The sequence below is a fragment of the Chiloscyllium plagiosum genome, unplaced genomic scaffold, assembly GCF_037043375.1.
Source record: "Chiloscyllium plagiosum isolate Xiang-an unplaced genomic scaffold, Cpla_swu_hap1 HiC_scaffold_12, whole genome shotgun sequence".
NCBI classification, from domain to species: domain Eukaryota; kingdom Metazoa; phylum Chordata; class Chondrichthyes; order Orectolobiformes; family Hemiscylliidae; genus Chiloscyllium; species Chiloscyllium plagiosum.
The window spans coordinates 69,546,472-69,570,546 of NW_028270150.1; the positions used below are offsets into that span (position 1 = coordinate 69,546,472).

At 39.6% G+C, this 24,075-nt stretch overlaps 1 protein-coding gene across 12 annotated transcripts in view; it reads right to left on the minus strand.

Annotated features, from left to right (window-relative positions):
* Window positions 1-24,075, minus strand: part of dmd (dystrophin) — a 2,003,576-nt gene that overhangs the window by 60,048 nt on the left and 1,919,453 nt on the right. For all 12 annotated transcript variants that reach the window (XM_087992890.1, XM_087992895.1, XM_087992900.1 and 9 more), the window contains 4 exons: window positions 23,074-23,185; window positions 18,557-18,693; window positions 13,233-13,271; window positions 10,312-10,377 (listed from right to left, as the gene is read on the minus strand). In XM_087992890.1, coding sequence (XP_087849016.1) covers window positions 10,312-10,377; window positions 13,233-13,271; window positions 18,557-18,693; window positions 23,074-23,185 — 354 coding nt within the window. The remainder of the gene's footprint in view (window positions 1-10,311; window positions 10,378-13,232; window positions 13,272-18,556; window positions 18,694-23,073; window positions 23,186-24,075) is intronic.

The following is a 24,075-nucleotide window of genomic DNA, read 5'->3' on the forward strand; positions in this document are numbered from 1 at the left end:
TACCTGGTGTCAGGAGCGGTGTAGCTCAAAATACATGGATTTTCACAGCTGTAAAAGAACCAATTACTGAAAGAAACAGCAGGGAAGTGAAAAAAAGAACAGCAGTCAGCAGCTCATAATTGGTGGTCAAGTCAAAATAGATGTGCATTTTCCACTCCTTGCTTCTCTGGAAATGATACACAATTGGAATGCTTCCATTCTCTGTTTCAACACCATGTAACAGCTACAGAATTAATTGAAAAACCTGAGCAAATAAGACCAGCAATGCTGCTATCAGTGCTGTGGAAAGGATGCCACCAGCTGTACTGCAGTCTCGAGCTCACTGAGGAGCAGAAAGGTCAGACAGCAGAGATTATGCAAGTTTTGAAGATACACTTACACTCAGAGTCATAGAGATGTACAGCATGGAAACAGACCCTTCGGTCCAACCCGTCCATGCTGACCAGATATCCCAACCCAATCTAGTCCCACCTGCCAGCACCTGACCCATATCCCTCCAAACCCTTCCTATTCATATACCCATCCAAATGCCTCTTAAATGTTTTTATTGTACCAGCCTCCACCACTTCCTCTGGCAGCTCATTCCATACACGTACCATTCTCTGTGTGACATTACTTAGGAACTGTGTATATTCAACAAGTAGTCAGGGCAGAGGCAAATGATTAATCAGTATGTGACCACGTTGATATATCTAGCTGAATATGGAGAATGGGGACAACTCAAAGATAATTTCATTAGAATAGAACTTTCTTAGGTATAAGAAATGCAAGAGCACATTTGTGAGAAAGGTGAAAGTTGCACTATTGACATGTGCAAAAACTCTGCAATTGTCAATCATCAGCTAGAGTGCATTAATGGTAGATTAGAGAAGGGGATTTGTATTATGCCGAGAGATATTCAATGAAAACAATGGGCAGGATGAAATTATCACAGAGGATGATGCACAAAAGAAAGGATGACTTATTCACTGGAGTAGTACCGGATAATTGGAGGAAGACGAATGTCGTTCCTCTGTTCAAGAAAGGGAACAGGGAAATCCATGGAAATTACAGACCAGTCTGTCTGACATCTGTGGTAAGCAAGGTACTGGAAACGATTCTGAAAGATAGGATTTATGACTATTTGGAAAAACACAGTTTGATTAAAGATAATCAGAACGGCGATGTGAGGGGTATGTCATGCCTGTTCTTGGGCCTCTGGTCTTTGTATTTTTTATAAATGACTTGCATGAGGAAGTGGAAGGGTGGGTTAGTAAGTCTGCTGATGACACAAAGGTTGGAGGTGTTGTAGATAGTGTCAAGGTCTGTTGTAGGCTACAGCATTACATTGATAGGATTAAGAGCTGGCTGAGAAGTGGCAGATGGAGTTCAACTTTCTTAAATGTGAAGGAATTGATTTTGGAAGGTTGAACATGATTGCTAAATACAGGGTTAAAGACAGGATTCTTGGCAGTGTGGAGGAACAACAGGATCTTGGGGTCCAGGTACATAGATCCCTCAAATTTCCACCTAAGTTGATAAGGACTGTTAAGAAGGTGTATGGTGTTTTGGCTTTCATTAACAGAGGGATTGGGTTTAAGAGCTGCGAGATTTTGTTGCAGTTCTATAAAACCCTGGTTAGACCACACTTGGAATATTGTGTCCAGTTCTGGTCACCTCATTATAGGAAGGATGCAGATGCTTTAGAGAGGGTGCAGAGGGGATTTACCAGGATGTGGTCTCAATTGGAGGGCTTGTCTTATGAAGAGAGGTTGAGTGAGTTTGGGTTTTCACACTGGAGAGAAGGAAGAGAAGACACTTGTTAGAAGTGTACAAGGTAATGAGAGGCATAGATAGAGTAGATAGCCAGAGACTTTTCCCCAGGGCAGAAATGGTTGTCACGAAGGGTCATAATTTTAAGGTGATTGAAGGAAGGTGTAGGGGAGCTATCAGAGGTAGGTTCTTTATGCAGAGAATGGTGGGTGTGTGGAATGCACTGCCAGCGGTGGCAGTAGAGTCAGAGACATTAGAGACATTTAAGCGATTGCTGGACAAACACATGGACGGCAGTAAATTGAGAGGTGTGTCAGTTAGGTTGATCTTAGATTAAGATAAGTGCTCGGCACAACATTGTTGGCCGAAGGGTCTGTACTGTGCTGTACTGTTCTATGCTCTATGTCCAACATGGAGAAACTATACTCTCATTCTAAGAAGCTGATAAACTGAAGCAAAGCAAGCAAATAAAGATGACTGCTGCAGAGATATCAGTCTGTGATTCGGATGAATCAGCTTGCTCTGTACAACAGGTTGGTATCATCAGGTCTCAGGGCAATATAATTGGTTCATGGCTGTTAGAATGTTGACTTCAGAAGGAGAGCATCAAGTGAATATAAACTGTCAGATAAACACTGATGCTTTGCACAACATCATGAGTTTTGCTGAACTGTGCAAAGTTACTCAAGTTTGAAAACTCAAACTGAAGCCCTTGAAGATATGTTCAAGGATTTGTGATAGAACTCATCCCAAGAACAAACAACGCGGAAGGACCAGTGCAATGGGTAGAATGAAAATCTGGAGTTCCAAATAGTGAACAACCTGCTTATCTCAGCTGAAGCAAGACTAAAGCTTGGACTAGTCACCCTACATATGCCAGACAAAATTGCAGGCCACTAAGTTGTTGACTGCTGAACAGATCCTACAAGATCCAGTTCTGAAGGGTCACTGGACTCGAAACATTAACTCTGCTTTCTCTCCACAGATGCTGCCAGGCCTGATGAGTTCTTCCATCAATTTGTTTTTGTTTTCGATTTCCAGCATCAGCAGTTCTTAATTTTATATTAGATCCTAAAAGATTACTCTGATGTATTTACAGGTTTTTGATGATTTCCTGATTCATATAATCTGAAAATAAGTGAGATTGTGAGATAAACTCACCATCTCCTGATGAGAGTTCTGGCTCCCCTTATGTTCAGCCCAAAAGGAGATAGAAACAATTGAAAACAAGGGAGTAATCAAGAAAGTGACAATGCCTACTACCTGGATTAGCAGCAGTGATAACACCATAAACACAGTATGTATAGATCCAAAGATTCTCAATAAAGCTTTGAAAGATCATATTACCCAAGTCAGCATTGAAGAAAATTTGGCACAATTGGCCAAGTTTTGTCTTGACTTTGTTGGAGGATGGTTATCAGCAAATTAAGCTGGATGAAATCAGCAGCTTTTTAACTACATTGTTAGCACCACTTGGGAGATAGATGGTTGTTCATGTCATTTGACATTTCATACAGTCATAGAGTCCTAAAGTACGGAAACAGACCCTTTAGTCCAAACTGGTCCATGCCGACCAAAATGATCATCCAAGCTAACCCCATTTCCCTTCCAAACCTTTCCTACTCATGTATTTGTCCAAATGATTTTTAAATGTTGTTAATGAACCCACCTCAACCACTTTCACTGGCAGCTCATTCCATATGCTTGGTGTTAAAAAAAAAGTTGCCCCTCAGGTTCTCTTTTATTCTTGCCCATCTAACCTTAAACTGATGCCCTCTAGTCCATGATTCCCCAACCCTAGGAAAAAGATGGAGTGCAATTAGCCTATCCATACCTCTCATGATCTTATACACCTCTGTAAAGGTCTCCCTCAGTCTCCTATGCTCTAAAGAAAAAAATCCTACCTTGTCTAACCTCTCCCTATAACTCAGACCATTGAGTCCAGGCAACATCCTTGTAAATTTCTTCTGCACTCTTTCCAGATTAATAACATCCTTCCGAAAGCAAGGTGACCGAAACTGAACACAATACTCTACGTGCGGCCTCACCGATGTCCTGTTTAACTGGAACATAACTTCCCAACTTCTATACTCAATGCCTGACTGATGAAGGCCAGCATTCCAAAAGCCGCCTTCACTGCCCTGTCTACCTGTGACTCAACTTCCAGAGAACTGTGAACCTGAACTCCAAGATCCTTTTGGATTCTACTCCTTCGGAAGATAATCACTGAAGGAAGGACAAGATAGTCAGTGATCTTCCTGGCTGGAAGTTATTATGGATAATCATATCTGTTGGTCACTGCATCTCTGCTACAGCTTTTGTTTTGGCAGGATTCAGGTGAAGTCTTGTTGCTGTCAGTACATGACCGACATATCTGATGTTGGGCCCATCAATTCATGTTTTTCATTTTCAGCTTCATGTTTGCCTTGTGAGCTCTGTTGCAGTCTGATGGTCTGTGAGGGCGTCTTTATTCTAACTTTACAGCAGATAAGTTGACAATAAAGAGGTGTGTGAAATATTGAGGAGCTAAATTCAAGTTGCACTGAGCGCAGCTTTAGGGGTGATAAAAATCAATTCCTCTTGTGGTACAGCAGTAGTGTCTCGTCCTCTGGACCAGAAGGTCCAGCTTTCAGTTTACTTGCTTCAGAGATATGTCATGACCTTTCTGAATATGTTGACTAAAAAGCAGTTTCCACCTATTTGGGGATAGATCGGTGGAAGGGAAAAGTAGCCTGCATTAATGCTGTACTTGGTGTTGTGAATAACAAACCAGCTCCTGCTTCTTCTTTTGTCAGGTCAGTGTTTACTACTTGAACAAGCACAGTGGAAAAGCTGAACAACATGGGCAGCAAAGTTGTGATGACTTCAGGTTTACCAAGGGTAGAATGTAAGAGACCAGCCAGGAGTAATCAAGTCTATAAACAAGAGTCGAAAAGTACGGCACTGGAAAAGCACAGCAGGTCAGGCAGCATCTGAGGAGCAGGAGAATCTATAGTTCGGGCATAAGCCTTATGCCCGAAAGTGGTTTATCCTGCTCCTCGGACGCTGCCTGACCTGCTGTGCTTTTCCAGCTCCAAATGTTTTAACTCTGATCTCCAGCATCCACAGTCCTCACTTTCTCCAAGTCTATAAGTAACAAAATTCTGGTTAAGGGTTTCATCAGCAGATAAACTGGTAAAGGGACAATGAAAGGGACTGTTATGATGAAGAGTCACTGGACTCAAAATGTTAACTCTGCTTTCCTCTCACAGATGCTGCCAAATGTACTGAGTTTTGCCAGCAATTTTTAGTTTTGATAAAAGGACAATGGTGAGTTATGGACTTGGAAACAGGGTGTTGTACTGATGGCATGAAGTTCATCTCAGCATCAACTGAGACATCAAGGCTGTGGATGAACTGGTTTCATCTCTCTTTGCCAGTGAGACTGAAGGGGTCGGTAACTAAGCAACAGAGTTTGGAACGGGTTCTAAAGCAATTACGTTAGATTTCCTAATACTTAAACTGGAGAAGATTTATGCTCATCCAGCACCGACTAAGTAATTTTCTTTTGCTTCCTTGGCCTACAGTCCCTGATCACTCCTATTCCACCAAAGTGTCTTTTCATTGTGGTCCAATTTCTGCCACACAAAGGTTAGCCTATCCACCCTCAATGATTGCATTGAATGTCAGTTTTTTGCTGGGAATCATGCTGGCAAGGGAAGTCCCATGACTCATTCTACCTTTCCAAAGATGTGCATTTCGAGAACATGGTGGGTAAAGGCTCCAACACACGAGGTGGACCTCGATTCCCTCAGAAATTCCAGCCACTTCAGTTTCCAATGGCTCCCACCAGCGCTTCCCAGTGAAATTACAATGGAAGAGCAACAGACATCCAGCAGACTTTTCAACTGTTTTCATTATAATTGATAGTTTCAAAAATGGGTTTCATACAGACTTGAAAAGGAAATGTTCTGAGAAAGAGCAGTCATTTCAAGTGGCCCCACAGGAACAGTGACTAGAATGGTCTTCCATCCTGTACAATCATTTGGCTTCTTTCCTCGTGGTTAGTAGATTATTCTCATTCTTCAACTGACCCAGACATGTACCAGGAGCCAGGTGGATGCTTAATCTCAGATACTATCAATGCCATCTAGCCTATCAGCTAGGAGGCAGAGGTAATTCACTGTCCATGCCCGAACTATGCTCGCAAGGAGATGCTGCAGCCTGTCTTGCATATTCCTTTTACAAGGAGCAGCTCAGATTAGAAATTGGTGTCTACTTTCATTTTGTTTTAAAAGTCAAACCCAGAACTAAAAATTACTCTCTTTGCATAATTATTGGTTAACTTTATTCCCAATAGATACTGTTTGCATTTTACATATTCCTGACAATACACAATCCAGTAAGAGGCAGCTAAACCCATTAAACATTTTATCCACCACAGGTTTTTTTCTCTCTTAACATCTGACTAATGAATACAGTATCCTGATGTTGTGACAACATGGCTTTAAGATGAAAAGGAAACAGGTGATGCATGACAGTGCATGTTTCTACTCAAGTCCCCTCCATAGTGATATCAATTAAAAGTAATAACAGAAGATTCTGACACGTTTTATGATGATTGGAAGAATAACTAGATTCTAAATGTTACCATTCACCGCAATTTTCTTAACCAGCTTACACATAAACATTTGACTGGAACTACTTTAGATTAACTTGCATGATGCGTATTAACCAACATTTAAATCAATTCTTTACATGGATTGGGAAAGCTTGTAAAAGTCCTTGAATGTTAGTTTTTACAGTATTACTTTTAGGATAGTTCTGCTTTCTTTTCAATTTTTTTGTTGGCAATGTTTCAAGCCACTTTCCTTAACTTGATGCATTTTAGGCTACAGAACAAGGATAGCAATCCATTTCCAAACTCCAAAGACATCTGAGTGAAGAGTCTCATTGCCCCCATCAAGTTAGCCTTCCTTCTGAGAGAAATGCAGTCTCCCATCTCATTGTGGAATCCAGCATCCAGCCATAAAGTGAACCACACTATTAGCAAACTAACTTAAGGAGCCAAGGGTTCCAGACAGAAGGTTCAGGTTAAAGCCCCACTTGCCACGATGGTGTGTCATAAAATGCCCGAAAAGGCTGATTTATAGACAAAACCTGTAAGAGTACTACACCACCCAGAATTACCTACTTAAAGCCACAATTCACATTTCAAGCAACAGAATTATGTCTGAATGCCCCCACAACAATCAGCCAGATGCCTTTCTGCATGTTCAGCTTCTCCCACAGTGGGTGTCTTTGATGTATGGATACCAGTCAGCTCGATATTGGTTTGCACCGGTGTGTGATGAAATCATCACACACCAGTAATTGTCCGCTGCTTGCTCATCCTTCTCTCCAGCTCTTGGCGTAACAATATGCAAGTCAATGCCATCCTGTCACACTACCTGCCACCCCAGAAGCTGTCTCTTGCTGACCCCTCTCCCATAGCCCTCGCTGCCACTTTCCCAGCACCCTCGCTGCCACTTACCTCTGTGGTCCATGCCAAATGGTGCTCTGGTTTCTGGATATTGCCAGCTATGGCCTATCACATTACATCTGGCTCAGCCCTTCACACATCCCAGGATTCACCATCAAACTCTCTAATCCAGTAGAACCACTCCTTCCTTGCTTGTCCTAGAAATGCCCCTTGTTTGATGCTATAATGGTACACAGAACATCGGACACTTTGATGATACAGGCACTGTTGCGAGAACATGTGGGAAATGTCCCATGTACAGTTCTGGCATCACCAGACTTAACGAAGGATTATTTGCTTGCTTTTGTCATGACACTGGCAAAATATTTATTACATATGAAGTTACAAAAGTATAGAATGCCACCGGTACTGCCAAAGGTCTCAAAATGTTATACGCTGTCTTGTTGCAGGTGTACGAGCGAGTTTGGACCAGTTCTACAGAAAATTCTACGCATTTATAAGAAGGGAGCAGAATAACACAATCCACTGTGTCTGCTGTATACAGATCAATCGCTTCGCAATCATCTCTCTCTATAAGCATCTCTGCAAAACCTCCTTCTGTGCTCTACTAAGCAGAGAGATTTAACAAAAGACACTGCCAGCATGGAGGTGATTACCTCCCAGTGGCATTGTGCCTTTTAAATATAAATTCACTCAAGCTATTAAAGGAAATGGCGCTAAATAGAGTTGATGTGGAAATCAGTCATGATCTAACTGAACAAAAGAGTCGGCCCAGCTGGCTGAATATCATATTCGCATTTCTATGCCCAAAAGTAGTACTTGTAGACTGCCTTTAATGTAACAGCTCCGCAAGCTGCTTCAGAGTCGAACAACCAGTGCACATCTACGAGTGCAAGTTCAAAACAAGAAACTCCTTGAAGTGTGCATTCTCAGCTTGGAAGTAGTGTTGGACTAATGTCAAATACATATCATATTTTATATAAGTGGCACAGACTTGCAGTGAACCTGGAAGGAATCTCTACTCAAACGTGTGTTGGTGCAATGCTGCACATTAGCCAAAATGTTCTGAGAAGCTCATTGTACAGCAATGTTGCGATATCTCCTGAGTGAAAATAGCAGTGAAGTTTGAAAAAAAAAAACACACTTCGTTTTTAGTTATCATCCAAATGACTAATAAACTGAAGCAGAAGAATATGCAATGCAATTTCAGTCTAAAATATGGATATTTAAATAACTGTAACCTGAAAAATGTTAACTGAATGCTTTTCTATGTAATGATTTAAATTGGAAATACTATTTAAATCATTAAGGTTGTTAATTTTGACCAAAAAATGCATCAGAATTATAGAGAAAGAATATATGAAACTGTCTTAAATGATTTAGATGTGAATGTAAGGAGGCATGGTTAATAAACGTGCAAATAACACAAAGAATAGGGGACAGTATATTTAATAAGGTTACTTCAGAGTACAAACAGGACCTTGATCAGATGGAGTTTGATTTAGATAAATGTGAGATGCTGCATTTTGGAAAGGCAAATCAGAGCATAACTTATGCATTTAAATGGCAAGGTCCTGGGAGTGTTGCTGAACAAAGACACCTTGGAGTGCAGGTTTATAGTTCCTCGAAACTGGAATGGCAGGTAGACAGAATAGTGAAGGAGGCGCTTGGTATGCTTTCCTTTACTGGACTGACCATTGAGTATAGGAGTTGGGAGGTAAATTTGTGGCTGTACAGGAGAATGATTAGGCCACTTTTGGAATGTTGTGTGCAATTCTGGTACCCCTCCTTTCAGAAGGATGGTGTGAAACTTAAATGGCATCAGAAAAGATTTAAAAGGATGTTGTCAGGGTTGGAGGATTTGAGCTATAGGGAGACGCTGAATAGGCCGGGCTGTTTTCTTTGGAGCTTTGGAGGCTGAGGGGCGACCTTATAGAGGTTTATAAAATCATGAGGGGCATGGATAGGCTAAACAGACAAGGTCTCTGCTCTGGGGTGGGGGAGTCCAGAACTAGAGGGCATCGGTTTAGGGTGAGGGGGGAAAAATTTAAAATGATCCAAGGGCCAGCTTTTTCATGCAGAGGGTGGTCTGTGTATGGAATGAGCTGCTCGAGGAAGTGATGGAGGTTGGTACAATTCCAACATTACATGAATAGGAAGGGTTTAGAGGCATATGGGCCAAGTGCTAGCAAATGGGACTAGATTGGAATAGGATATCTGGCCGGCATGGATGATTGGGACCGATAGGTCTGTTTCCATGTTGTACATCTCTATGATACTAATTGTGAGGTGTTGCATTTCGTTAAGGCAAATCAGGGCAGGAGTTATACACTTAATACTGGGGCCCTGGGGAGTGTTGCCAAACAAAGCGACCTAGGGCTGCAGCTACATAGCTCCTTGAAAGCAGAGCCACAAGTCGGCAGGATGGTGAAGAAGGGGTTTGGCATGCTTGCCTTCATTGGTCAGAACATTGAGTAGAGGAGGAGGGACTTCAAGTTGCAGCTGTATAAGACATTGGTGAGGCCACTTTTAGAATACTACATGCAATTCTGGTAACCCATTTATAGTAAAGATGCTGTTAAACTTGAAAGAGTTCAGAAGAGATTTACAAGAATGCTGCCGGAACTGGAGGGTCTGAACTGTAGGGAGAGGCTGAATAGGCAGGGACTTGTTTCTCTGGTGCATCGGAGGCAGAAGGGTGACCTTACAAAGGTTTATAAAATCATTAGGGGCATGGATAGGGTGAATAGCTCAAGTTTTTTTGCTCCGAGGTATGGGGGAGCACAAATCTAGAGGGCATTGTTCTTAGATGAGAGGGCTAAGATTTAAAAGGGACCTGCGGGGCATCCTTTTCACACAGAGGGTGGTATGTGTATGGAACAAGGTGCCAGAGAAATGGTCAAGGCAGGTACAATGATAACATTTAAAAGTCATCTGGATGGGTATATGAATAGGAAGGGTTTAGAGGGATATGGGCCAAAAGCTGGCAAATGGGACTAGGTCATATTGAGATGTCTGGTCAGCACAGATGAGTTGGACCAAAGGGTCTGTTTCCATGCTGTATGACTCTATGAATACAATACAACTGTGTCTCTTACCTGCTAGCATAATGTTCAATTCGTGAATGAGTATCATCATGTGACAACTGAGGGGATGAGGCAGGTCTGTAATTGAAAAAAAGTCTGCTGTTAAAAGAAGTGCAACAATGTACAAAATAATAAAATGAATGACTGCCAAATTTATCATCTGCCACTGATAATTTAACAAGGCCACTTGCATATCTAAATGTCTGGAACACAAGACGAACCTTTGTGTGTTGCAATCCAGTAAATAATGACAATTGCCAATCCCATTATGATATCTATCTCCATTTGGTTAGTTAACCATGATAGACAATTGCACAATATCCAAATGGCAGGCATGTTGTGAATGCACAAGATCTGTTTTGTTTATTTACATTACATATAACTTTTGCATGTGTGACCTTAAACATTTGTCATACTCTTTTATATTTTTAATATATATGTCTATTGGTGATGTTTCTGAAAACCAAATAATAGTGCAACTTGATTCTTTCTACGCACCTGAAATAGTGCCAAATTTGATAAGCATGTTTGACTGAAGACAGTAGATGGCCATAGGAACATTTCTATTACTGTAATTGACTGATAAATGTCAAGGGATTCCAACTGGAAAGCTTGTGATGTCAAAGGAACAAGTCCATTTCTAACAGATCATTGAAGATTAAAACTTACAATGATTCAAGTTTTATTTTAGAGATATGAAATCAAAACTGAAACAGGCAGGTTGGAGTGTATGCCCCACACTTCAAAATCAAAGCGCTGAACCACTAACGGTCTGGGAATTTTTTTTATTCAGTACTGTAAAATAGATTTTGGTATACTACTTATCTATCTTACTCCCACCACTTGCTCTCCCTTGATCAGCTTGTGTAAATAACACCACAGTAAGTTTAGTATTAGGCAGTGCCTTAAACATGTTGTCAGGTAGGTATGGAAAGTGCTGCAGTCTACTCAATAGAGTCACATTCGAAACATGGATTCAGGTAGGACAGAAGGAGGGCTGCTTCACCAAAAATGTAACTCATTCACTGTTCAATAAAATATTAGAATATAATTTGCATTCTATTGGGAGCAGAATCATTCAATCACAGAATCGTGATTCCATTCCTTTCCCATTCCATGTTGTCCTAAATGTATTTGCAATGTTCTTGTCGTGCTCCACACCGCCGCCCCCCCCACCCCCAAGCCCACTCCGACACATTTCTTAAAGTTATGATCTAATCCTTTTTCCACCATCATTTCTGACAGAAAATATAAAAGCAAATTGGATAAATACTTAAGAATTTTTAAAAAACAGGGCTAATAGCAAGAGTAGGGGAATGGGAACAATTCTTTGAAAGAACTGTTGCAGATTTAATGGGCCCAATGGTCTCCTTCTGTGATGCAGCTTTAAATGATTCTTGATAAGACATGCTGAGAGTACGTAATAGTTTGTATGCATGTAGATGAGCTACCATCTGGGCACAGCGCATTACTGGTACAAGACAATGAATATTCAAAGTTGAGAATGTTTTAAGTCATAAATAACAACTTTAGGGTGTATGAAAGCTCTTATTTACACGCCTGTTATCCATTAATTTATTCTCCAGTAGAAGAAAATCTTTCAAGAGACAGTGACTGCTCAATTTATTTTATCGTGCATCTTTTTCATTGCTTGAGTATTACCATATATTTAAGAGCATAAAATATGGAATTTCAACTATCAATCTTTTTACTACTTATCTGTTAAAGGTGGATAACCATTTGTGATTAATTAAAGTAGACACAAGGTCATCAGTATTTCATTTTCATACTAGCATTTTAACTAGGGGATATAGTCATGCAATTTTGAACTATTACTGGGAACTCATCTCAATGTAATTGTTAGCGCAGCTCCAGAAGAAGCTCATTTTACCAATGTAAAAGGGAGTCCAGTGAAGTTCACACAGTAAAGAGGGAGAAGCCTTGAAGAAATTAATGTATTTGTTTTAAGAATCAGCATTGTGAAGGAAAGTATAATGTGAAACTTTGCGCCCTATCAGGGAGTTGACGATCTCCAAAAACCAGTCAATGCTAATAATCAAGCACAGATTCTTATATTCTGTACAAACAATGAAGTAATAAATTGGAATAGACAAATGTGTGAAATGCATGCTGTTGCATCAGCTGATACTCTGATTCATAGATGTAACCTATGGGTTTGGATATTCAATAAAGCATACAAAAGGCAGCCAAGATGATAACAATTTTGTGCTGCCAACTAGAATAAATTTCCACCGGAATGTGTCTCAGTCCTAACCTAATGGTCTTAATTATCGTAGTTTTATGATTTTCTTTGTTTCTCCGCACAAACCATTCTGTAGCCTCACTGACTGAAATTTTCAATTTAGGGAAATTAGTTTTGAAGAATGGTCCCGGGACTCGAAACATTAGCTCTGAATTCTCTTCACAAACGCTACTAGACCTGCAGAGGTTGCCAGCAATTTCTGTTTTAGATAGTGCTGAGGAAATTAAGGTTGAATTTAGGACAATTTTGAGCCCTGAGACCTTCACCAGGAACTGGTCTGAGGTAACTGAAGCCTTTTCATGCATAACCAATGTAGCCCCAGACAAAGGAGAAGTGATTACCACCATTCCAAACTGGCAGTGATTAAACATTTGAGATAAAAGTGTTTAAATGAATGCACCACCTAATTCTCAGAATGGAAGTTATTTTAAGGAACAACATATATTGTATTTGGCATTTGTAACATCTTACCTTTTGAAAGGTTTCAGAATATTACAATAACTGTCTAAAATGCAACTCTTTATGCAAATGCAAACAAATAAAGTCAAGCAAACCATTGTTCTTGGGATCCAAAGTATTTTTTTAAAAACTGGCTGCAATCATTTGTATATATTTTCAAAATAAATAAATAAACCAAGATGCAGATGTATACATCAGCAGAAGTACTCACTCATAATCTACTGGCCAGAAGTTGATCAGAGTAACAGGACTGCAAGACAAAAATATGGAGATGAAGTAGCAGTTGAAAATCAAGAGAAATGCACAAAATAAGGAGGGAAGAAAGCAGCAGAAAAAACAAAACTGCTATGTGAATGACCATGGGAGCAATATGAAGAAATAATATGCAATGTATGTGCAAAGATATCATGCAATTGCTCTGAAATAGTCACACACAAAAATTAAACTATTGAAAAATATATCCTGCAACAATGCTTAAATTTATTAATTTTAACAGATGTGTGCAAAACTGACAGCAACTCTATCATACTGCCCTCCTCTGAACAATTTCCTCCTTGCTATACTTAAAAGCAATGACTTCTGTTCAGGTTCCATTCCACGGGCAGCAGCAGTTCTACATTACCTTGCTAAAGTAATCATCCTTCATGTGACAAACCAGATAATGAGTGCTGGCAGGCTATTTATCAAGGAAGGTATCACAGCTCAATCTGCTCTGTCCTCACTTAACATCCACAGGTGTGTGCTTTCTAGTAGGAGTCACCAGAAAGCTAGCAGGTGTGAAATCCCTTGGGGGATTTTACTTTTTCTAGTTGAAGACTATAGAGATTAACATGACAGAACAGGGACAGAGTACATAGCAATTTTTGTCTTTATGCCTTAATGCCATAATATGTTCATGTAGTTTTCCACTGACTCTTGAGAAACATTTCAGTGTAATAAGTTAATTAGAAACCTACAGAAATAAATCCAGTGGTAAATACAACTCAAAGAATGAAATTGTTACGTGATGTTTAAAACCTCACAATCTATATTTTTGTTAAAATAAACCGAGGCAAGCAGGACTTATTTTGTCTTTTAATTCAGTTTTTTTACTAGGTTTATGAAGACACCCTCAGAGTGCTTGCGGGATGATTGTGTAAAGATGGAGCAATTAAAATTATTGACACCCCTTTACCAATGAGAACATCTAAACTGTTGCCCACTTTACACATTCAGTGTGCATGAAACATAACTAATATTTACGATAGTGTTGAAGAGCATAACACTACAATTGAAGCTCAAGTACCTTACAGGCCAATGATCATGAATGCATGTGTATTCCATCAATATTACATGGTTAACTATATCTGGATAATTTTCCATGAAAGAAAAATACACTTCTAAAATAAAATCAATTGTAACAGCAAATAAATCAGGAATGAGTAGGTCATTGGATGTGTGGCCTTTCTTCCACCTTGCATAAAAAAGTTATCTTGGATAGTTAACTATGTCCTTTGTTTAAGTAATGTGCTCTGGATATTACTAACAAGTACTAACTTGTGAAAGAAAATAGCAGCACAAAGTCGTTCAGACACTTGTATAATCCAACAGGCATTATTTGGGAAATTACCTCTGCACATAAGGGTTAAAAATGCTGCATCTTTCTTTAGTAATCTACAGAGCCCAATTTCAAAAATATGTACAGTATGTCTCACAAAATCCATTCCTGAGCCTTTGTAATAATCCCAGCAGTATCACTGACATTTACATTCTGCAGATGACAACAGCATTGCAAAATACTGCATCATTTGCTACCTATCTGCTCCCAATCCCCTGGGTACAGTGAAAGAGAAATATGCTGCTCCAAATTTTATTCTGTATCCATAAAAGCAATGCAAAGGAAATACATGGCAGAGCTAATGCATGCTAATGCAGACAAGGAATTTAATAATTTTACAGAAAAAGATGGTTAGAGCGGAGTTAGAGAAAGTGCAGGTTTTAGGTTCATTGACAACCATCCTGTTTCAACTACTTCTTGTCTTGATTTATATTTTATAATGAAGGGGTCTACAACCTATCAAGAGAATTATTTTCTTACAGCAGTGGTCAGTAATTAATGGCACTGACTATTTAAGTTTCAAGTTGAAAATGATTGCTGACTATTTTACGTTCTGAACATTTCAATATTTGCATAACATTCCTCTCTCTCTGCAGCTTTAAGTGGAGACGTTAAAATAAATCAGCTAATCTCTCCTTTATAATAGCGGACAGGGGAATGCCACACAACTGCATACTGTTCATTTGTTTATATTGCCCAAAGTAATTATCGGCCTTCTCTCATTACCTTTAGTCTGCACAATTAGGAAAATTCCCCCAGGGACATTATTTCCAAAGATCACACCTGGTCATGGAACGAAGCCTTAAGTTTGCAGAGTTGGAGTTTCAGCTTTGACTTTTTTACTTGGCAAGTCAACAAACAATAAACTTGTCTGCAAGCACTGACAAGACAGGCTCAGGAGTTCTTGATGTGCAGGTGGCCTCCATATTCTTTCAACTCGGAATCACCCATTTATTTGTCAGCCCATCACCCCAGTCCAGTGCTGCTACTTCTCTGCTGTAGTTGCTGTTTCAAGTGAACATTCATCATGTAGAAGCTGAGGCAATGAGCTTCAGCAAGCAATAAGATAATGAGAGGCTCCAATCCCAATGTCATCCAGTTATAACAAATACACAGGGTTGCAGTGAGTGACTGGATAGGATTTAGGATTCCAGGTTTTGCCATCAATCCTTAACACAGGGCCAATAAATTCAATAACCTCAAGTGACCAACCTTTCACGTCTGGTCAGCTTACTCCTTACACAGGCCAGAGAGTGAACAGGTCATGCAAGTCCTTTGACCTTACAGCTCAGTTAATTTGCGATCAAATTTCTGCAGTCCGTGTTGTAATGAGATGAGGCAGTTAAATATAGTATTGCAACAATTTACATCCATCTTTTCCTTTATACATTTTGTTCAAATTAATTGTATTAGATAGTTACAGGTTTGACGATTGATTGATCCAAGAATGAGAGAGAACTAATTTTCAATGTAAATGAACAAAGGTTGGACATGAAGTTTATAACAACTTGAAACTAATGAAACCTTGCAGAACATATCGGGTATTCTTTTCATACTTGGGTCATTCCTCTCCAGGTATTTTCTGAATTTGTGCCAAAATTTCTTCAGCTTGACATTTCTTTGCCTTCTTTGAAAAACCCCTCGTAATGCTATTTGTGATTTCCTTAATCCTCTCTCTCCTGTTGGAGGTTTTCTCTCTGTTATTAAGCTCACAGGTTGGTTATTCTACATAAAGAGCATCACATTAATACAAGTACTAGTTATTGTTGTGCATGTTGCTAAACTTTTAATGTTGTTTTTGGTATCAGGTCAAAGAGATATCCACAGTGCATTTGTCACTACCCCTTGTTCAGTCACTATGATGATCCTTCTGAAAATGTGATGCATCTGAATCAACAGCAGAAATTAAAACATCCAAAAACTAAATTTTGGAAACTATTGAAGTATACCTATGAAAACAAAAGGACCCAGGAACTGCAGGCTTATGGGTTAAGCCACATTTGCAGTACCATGAGTATAGTAAATAAAATGTCACAAGAAACAGATGCGAAGAAAGCCAACGATTTTGAATATCACCCAAACCTGGGAATATTGAACGTTCAAATTTCAGAACAATGAATATTCACTGTTACATTCCACTGGAATTTCACAAATCTAAAATCATCGTAGTGTATCGAAGCTTTAAAAAAGATGCTACGTGTTGTGGTCTTTCAATAGTATTTATAATGATAAAACAAAGTAAATTTCAATGCAATAATTAAGGCAATATTTACTTAATGATGGCTGTTTCATATTTATTATTTTAAGTTCTAAATGTTGAAAGTAGCGTGTTGCTGTTTCTGATGGCCAAAGAGGAAAATCTCAACACGGGCAAGTCCAGCTTATAGTCATTTCAGCTTCCCCACAGAGTGGCAACAAAGGACTTGCACAATTGCAACTACAGTATTTATCTTCTTAATATCCATTACAGAAATTATACTACCCTGTCTATTTCAGATCCTGGAAATATTATTCATTAACAATTTATCCATACATACTTAACTGTCGCAGTATATTTACCAACATCCCAATTTGACGTCAGTGTGCACAAATATTGGAACCCAATTATACATTATTGATCCCTTAGTTATCCAAAATTATCAACTTATACACTATGAAAAATGAATGCAATTTCCTGATAATGGGAAATTATTTTAAACATCAAGCGGCGCACCCTTTCTCAGCTGCTGACATAAGTGATGCTAGGTCGAGAGGGCTAGTTGGATTGGTGGGGGGGGGGGGGGGGGGTTGTGGGGGAGCTGGATTCGGTGGATTGACTATTGTGTTGGCTTGGGTGGTAATCACGTCTGAGGGACATGGTCAAGTTAGAGATGGTAATCAAGTCTGATGGCAATTGGATTGGGATAAGAATTGAGAGTGGCTATAATGTTAGTTAGAAACAGAGAATAACTGCAGGAGTATGCTATTCGGCCTTCTGAGCCTGCACCACCATTCAATTTGATTATGGTGATCATATAATCTCAGTATCCCCACCCAACCTTCTCTCCATCCCCTCTGATCCCTTTAGCTGCAAGTACCTCCTGAATATATCTAATGACCTAGCCCCACAGCTTTCTGTGGGAGACAATTCCACAGGTTCACAATAAATTCTCTCTCATCCCAGTCCTGAATGTCTCTGTATAAGTCTGGTGTGGGAAGTTGGGCTTAATGAGCGGGTTAGGCAGGTTAAAAGTGCTTGGGCGAACACACAATTTGGGAAGTGTTGGCTTCAGAAGGTTTGCGATGCTTAGTTCAGTTCTGTTGATTGATCAGAGTCATGACAGTGATTTAACTGTGCAATTTATGTCCAGGATGAGCATCCAGCCAATCTCACAACAGTCTCTGGCACTAAGCTCAAGGTTGTAGATATTCACTAACAGTATGGACAATGCAAATTAGCTCATTGAAGTTTTAACTTCCTAGATAATTTCAACGCATGCATGTGTCAGGACATCCACAGCATACTGGATGTAAAAACACAGGCTTAACTCCAGGGTTCACAGCTTCAGACATTGACAGATTCGAACCATTGTCTTTTAGCGAAAAAAAAAAACGATGGGCTCAGTGTGGACATGCTTTCCTTAGCATTTGGGACAGTAAAAAAAGGAATCCAAATGTGGCCAAAATTTAACTTGTCCAGATTTCGACAATCATTCTAATCCAAAACTTCTGGGAATGCAACTCTACATATCTGGAATGCTTCCAGATTATTTCACCTTAGAAATCTTCAATAGTAATTTGTTTCAACTAAAATATAAATTCACACAGCAACGTAATAAAGTAAAAATAAAAAAGGGGAGGCATAGTAATTTCCCATCAAATGATATTTTTATAGTGCAATTGAGGTCAGAGATCACACTGAAGCATTATGGAAATAAGACCATCAACATGATACTTACGTTTCTAAGTTATCCCCCTCCAGAACTGTCTGAACTGGCAGATATCCCATCCGGGGATGCTTTGCAAAGTATCTCTTTGTACGGAACTTGTTCTTCAATACCTTGGCGAAATCCCGGACATCTTCTCCTGAAGTTGTCTGAGGAAATGGTAACAGTTAGTTATGTTTGCATTAATCCTGCTGGTGGATATCACCATTTGCGGTTTGCACTTTGTTGAGCAATTTTGAATGAGTAACAAAATTAGACAAAAGGGAACATTAGTCTGTAGTCTACTGTATTGTGGAGTTGCTTGACAGTAAAACTTAATGGGGGTGTAACTAACCTGAGCACTTGATAGTTGTGATGTCAGCTATATCCTTGCACAGGGGTTTTATCTGCCGCCACCAGCACAAAGCTATCTCGTTTTTCCCTGAATACTTCTGATTAGTTTTGCCAAATTGGTTCTGATCATGTGGACTCGTTTCTCTGAGGAATTTGTACTGGGGTGTAAAGTGCATGACCTCAGGGTGGATTCAACCTGCAAAGTAGTTTCATCCAGGCTAGTGTGCTTAGGGTTGTAGTTTCCAAGATTGGTGTGAAACCTTCTGAAGATGGTATGAAAAGTCCAGGGCAAGCAGGCCTTCTAGATTTTGCAGCACAGTATTGTGACCATTCCCTCATGTTGTTAAACCCAACCAACCAGAGTGACTTGAGGTATGGCCAGAAATGGGAAAAGAGAGAGTGTTTGGGGGTTGGGGGTAGAAGAATGCAGGCATGGACAGGTTTAGAGCTGCTTGGCAGTGTTACGAAAGAGTATAACAAAGAGGAGGTGGCAATGATTGAGATTTAGGAAGACCATAACCAGGGACAAGTAGAAGGAAATCCCTGAGATTTCTTCAGCCATGTTACTGAACAAAGAGACCTTGGAGTGCAGGTTCGTAGCTCCTTGAAAGTGGAGTCACAGGTAGATAGGATAGTGAAGGCGGTGTTTGGTATGCTTTCCTTTATTGGTCAGAGTATTGAGTACAGGAGTTGGGAGGTCATGTTGTGGCTGTACAGGACATTGGTTAGGCCACTGCTGGAATACTGCATGCAATTCACGTCTCCTTCCTATCGGAAAGATGTTGTGAAACTTGAAAGGGTTCAGAAAAGATTTACAAGGATGTTGCCAGGGTTGGAAGATTTGAGCTATAGGGAGAGGCTGAACAGGCTGGGGCTGTTTTCTCTGGAGCGTCAGAGGCTGAGGGGTGAGGGGTTTACAAAATTATGAGGGGCATGGATAGGATAAATAGACAGTCTTTTCCCTGGGGTGGGGGAGTCCAGAACGAGAGGGCATAGGTTTAGGGTGAGAGGGGAAAGATATAAAAGAGACCTAAGGGGCAACTTTTTCATGCAGAGGTGGTATGTGTATGAAATGAGCTGCCAGAGGAAGTGGTGGAGGCTGGTACAATTGCAACATTTAAGAGGCATTTGGATGGGTATATGAATAGGAAGGGTTTGGAGGGATATGGGCCGGGTGCTGGCAAGTGGGACGAAATTGGATTGGGATATCTGGTCGGCATGGACGGGTTGGACCGAAGGGTCTGTTTCCATGCTGTACATCTCTTTGACTCTATCTCGAAAACTTTTTAAGTACCGACGTTTAAAATGCTGCACAACTGGAATAAACTACTTAAGTTTGCACAGCAGAGATTTTGCAGATGGATTTTGAAATAGTTGCATATTTAAATTTGTTCAGCTTGATTTTCAGATATCACTAAGTACATTTAAACAATGAGGACCTGTAGATGAGTGGTCGTGCTGCCAATTCAGTTCAGATTCAGGACCTTGCATCCAGAAATTGGTAAAATAAGACACAGAATGCATCCCAGTCCGTTCAAATAAGTGATGAAGAACTTGGGTCTCTTCCAAGTATCAGGATGTCCATCATACAAATGCCCTAGATCCACATGTTAAACAATGTCTATGACCAGATTGATGAAATCTTAAGTGTGATAGCATGGACATTTTCTCATCAACCTGTGCAAAGAGGTGGGACAGCTAGGCCTTGAATTGTGGACTCAGGAGGTAGGAAATGATACTTTCCAAATTTCTTCCAAACAGCCTGTTCAGCAATGTTATTATGCATCTGAAGCAGGTGGGACTCTGAGTTCAAAGGGACACTATCACTATGCCACAGGAGTGCTTAAGCATAATAGCGCATCAGCTGTTCCCCTACTCAGAACAGCTGGCAACAGTTAAGACTGGAAGTTATTACACAGGAATATAACAGCTGCTCCTGGAAATGGTCTTGTAATTAAAAAAGGGCAACTGATATCAGAATGAAGGTAGTTTCTGTCAGGACTCACAAACACAATTAATCGTCACACACTAAAATTTAAGATTTTCCATTAAGGGGCATTTTCAATTTTCAAAGCTGTTTACTCTTTTACTGCTACATCAATTTATGTAACCTGTGTAAAATAAACTAGGAACTGTATTTGAATTAGTCAAATTGTACCATGAAGATGAATGAGTGGCCATTGGTGTTAAAACCTTTAAAAGATTATCGATTAAGCACAGTTAGACCTTTTACCTTCTGAAGTATCCCTTGTCCTTTTTTTTTTTAAATGTTAACACAAAAAAAAACCAAAATTAAACAAAGCAATTTTTAGAACAACTGCCTGCACAATGTATTGCTTTGTTTAAAGGTATACTGTGCTCAGGCAGTCAATTCCCAATAAGCATAATTTCCAGATTGGATCAAATACATGGTTTCACAGTTCATTTTCCATGTGCAGTGAGAATGTGATTAAAACAGAATGAAAAATAATTGGATTTTGGTCAGTGCAGTAAAGCAGTACTGAATAGTTTTTAGAAAAAAAAGCTGTAAATGATAAGTTAACAACACAATAATTTGTTGCATGGTTAATGGCAGTAAATGGGATTTACTTGTATTTTTCTGTGTAAATTTCCCCAAATACATGCACAGCATTTTCTAGGATGGACCTCTTCAACAAGTGAGAAAAAAACTTAGTACGAAGAAGGAAGAGGGAGGAGCAGCTGAGAGCTCTCAAACAGGAAACCTGAACTTGCATTTATATTTCAGGCCAACACCATCACATGGTTTTTGATCCAAAACCTTCCTCTGACTTTCTCAATTCTCCATCCACTGCTCAGCATCCCCCTTCCCCCAGTGACACCCCCCACCAAAACACAAACCATTGTAGGTAATGCTGCTGATGTGAGTTAGTGTACAATGGGTGATTGCACACCAGCGGCCTGTTCTAGATCTTTTCTGAATGTTGTTACTATTGAAATCAAAATTCATTCCATTGCATTTCTGCTTGGGTAAAAGGGAAAGAAAGATGGACTTCAATAGTTTTGCAACGTTCAATACCCCAAAAGATCTCGGTCTTTCTAACATACAAAACGCTTTTGAAGTGCAGTCATTGCTGTGCACTATCTGATCAGTACCTCACCCTTAGCCCTAACTGAAACATGCATCTTCTTGATGTTCTCGAAACACAAACTTGGGAGTATTCTCTGCTATGGACGTGATCCATCTTTCAGTATAATCACGGCTGATCTTCTTTCTCCCCACACCTATTTAATGCCTTAAAATCTAAATAAAAATCTTTCTTGAATATATTCAGTAACCTGGCCTCTCTTACCTTATGAGTTAGAGGATTTCACAGATTCACTACTCTGTGAAGAAATCTTTCCTCATTTTAGTTCTAAATGTCCTACACCATATTCTGAGATTGTGACTCCTGGTTCTAGATTCCCCAACCATGGGAAACATCCACCCTGCATCTAGTATATCCAGCCCTGTTAGAATTTCATTTGTTTAAATCAAATCCCTTCCCATTCTTCTAAATTAGCAAATACAGGTCCAGTCATCCAATCTCTCCTCACAGGACAGTTCAGCCATCAACTTAGTCAATGTCTGCTTCACCCCTTTTTTGGAAAGTACATCCTTTATGTGGTAAGGAGACCAAAACTGCACATAATATTTCAGGTTTTGTTTCATCAAAGTCCTTTACAATTGTAGTAAGACATTACAACTTCTGAATGCCATTATTCTTGCAATGAAGGGCAATATTCCATTTGCTTTCATAACTGTTTCCTATACCTACCTCCCAAATTTCATTGACTGGTTAACAAGGACACCTAGATCCCTTTGTACATCCACTGTTCCCAATTTATTACCATTTGAATAATACTTTTCCTTTCTATTTTTCACACCAAAATGTGCAACTTCATATTTAGCCACATTGGGTTGCATCTGCCATGTATTTGCTTGCTCACTCAACTTGTCCAATTCACCATGAAACTTCCTATCCTGCTCCTTGTCAACCCTCTTAGTTTTGTGTCATCAGTAAACTTGGAATTGGTTCCCTCAACCAGCTCATTTACATACAACTGAAAAACTAAACGTTTAGGCTGCGTTGTTTAGTTAAAAGGATACATCCAAAAGGATATAAAACAAAGTGAGAGACACATCCAGGTGTCTCCTTTTAATGACTTTGCTTTTTAACTTATTTTTCATAACTTACCGGTGTGCAGTATTCCACCATTGGGTAATGCATTTTATGTCCTTTTGCCGTACGACCAGAAAAAAAGCAGCTTTGACAAACATCATAATTAAAGTGCTTTAAACTTCGGTACCTGTATTGAAAAAGTACATAAAGCTGGGTCAAACCAGAGTCCTTGTGTCTCATGAATGCAACATAACCAGCCCAGAACAAAGGGCTGGGAGTCTCATCTCTCTGAATTTACCTTGCATAGATCAGAGCTGCTGAATACCACTTAAACCATTCTGGATAACATCAGTTAATCCAGATCGAATTGTAAATCATACTATCAACCAGTTTCATCGAATACTATGTTTATCACTGATCCACTGGGGAGTTTTTGAAATGAATAGCTTGTAGTTATACTGTACATACTCATGGTTCATTCAAGTGAAAGGAAATCCTTCTACTTTCCAAACAAACAAAAACCCTGTAAACAGCAGCAGACCTAGTTTTCTGCAAAAGTTCTCAGTGTAACACGAAGATCACCATTATTTAGCACCCAGATTCCTACAGTTCACTCTCGACCTCCTGGTCTTCCCTTTCACGTTTGAGCCTACTTTTAAATTTTCAGTCTACAGTCTGTACTTTTTAAATTTATAACAAACTGTTGTCAAAGTTTAATAAACACTACCAAGGCATCAGTTACCATACATTGCTGCCTTTTCCAAGTGGTAATAGTGAGTTGTAAACTGCTGGATTACTTTTGATGGTTTCTCCCAATGGAGTCATGGAATTTGCAGATTTTGATTAAAAAATGAAAAATAAAGAATTAAATAATAGTAATGAAATTCACTGGTGAGGGAAAGAGAAAATTTGCTGAAGGCAATGATTTATAGCATTGTATGGGACTTCATTCCAGGACTTTTGTATTAAGGTGGCTCTGAATTTGTAAATGGCAGAACTCAGCAGTGCTTAAGTTTGGAGATGACAAATGAGAGAGAGCGAGAGAGAGAGAGAGAGAGAGAAAGAGGGAAAAGAGAA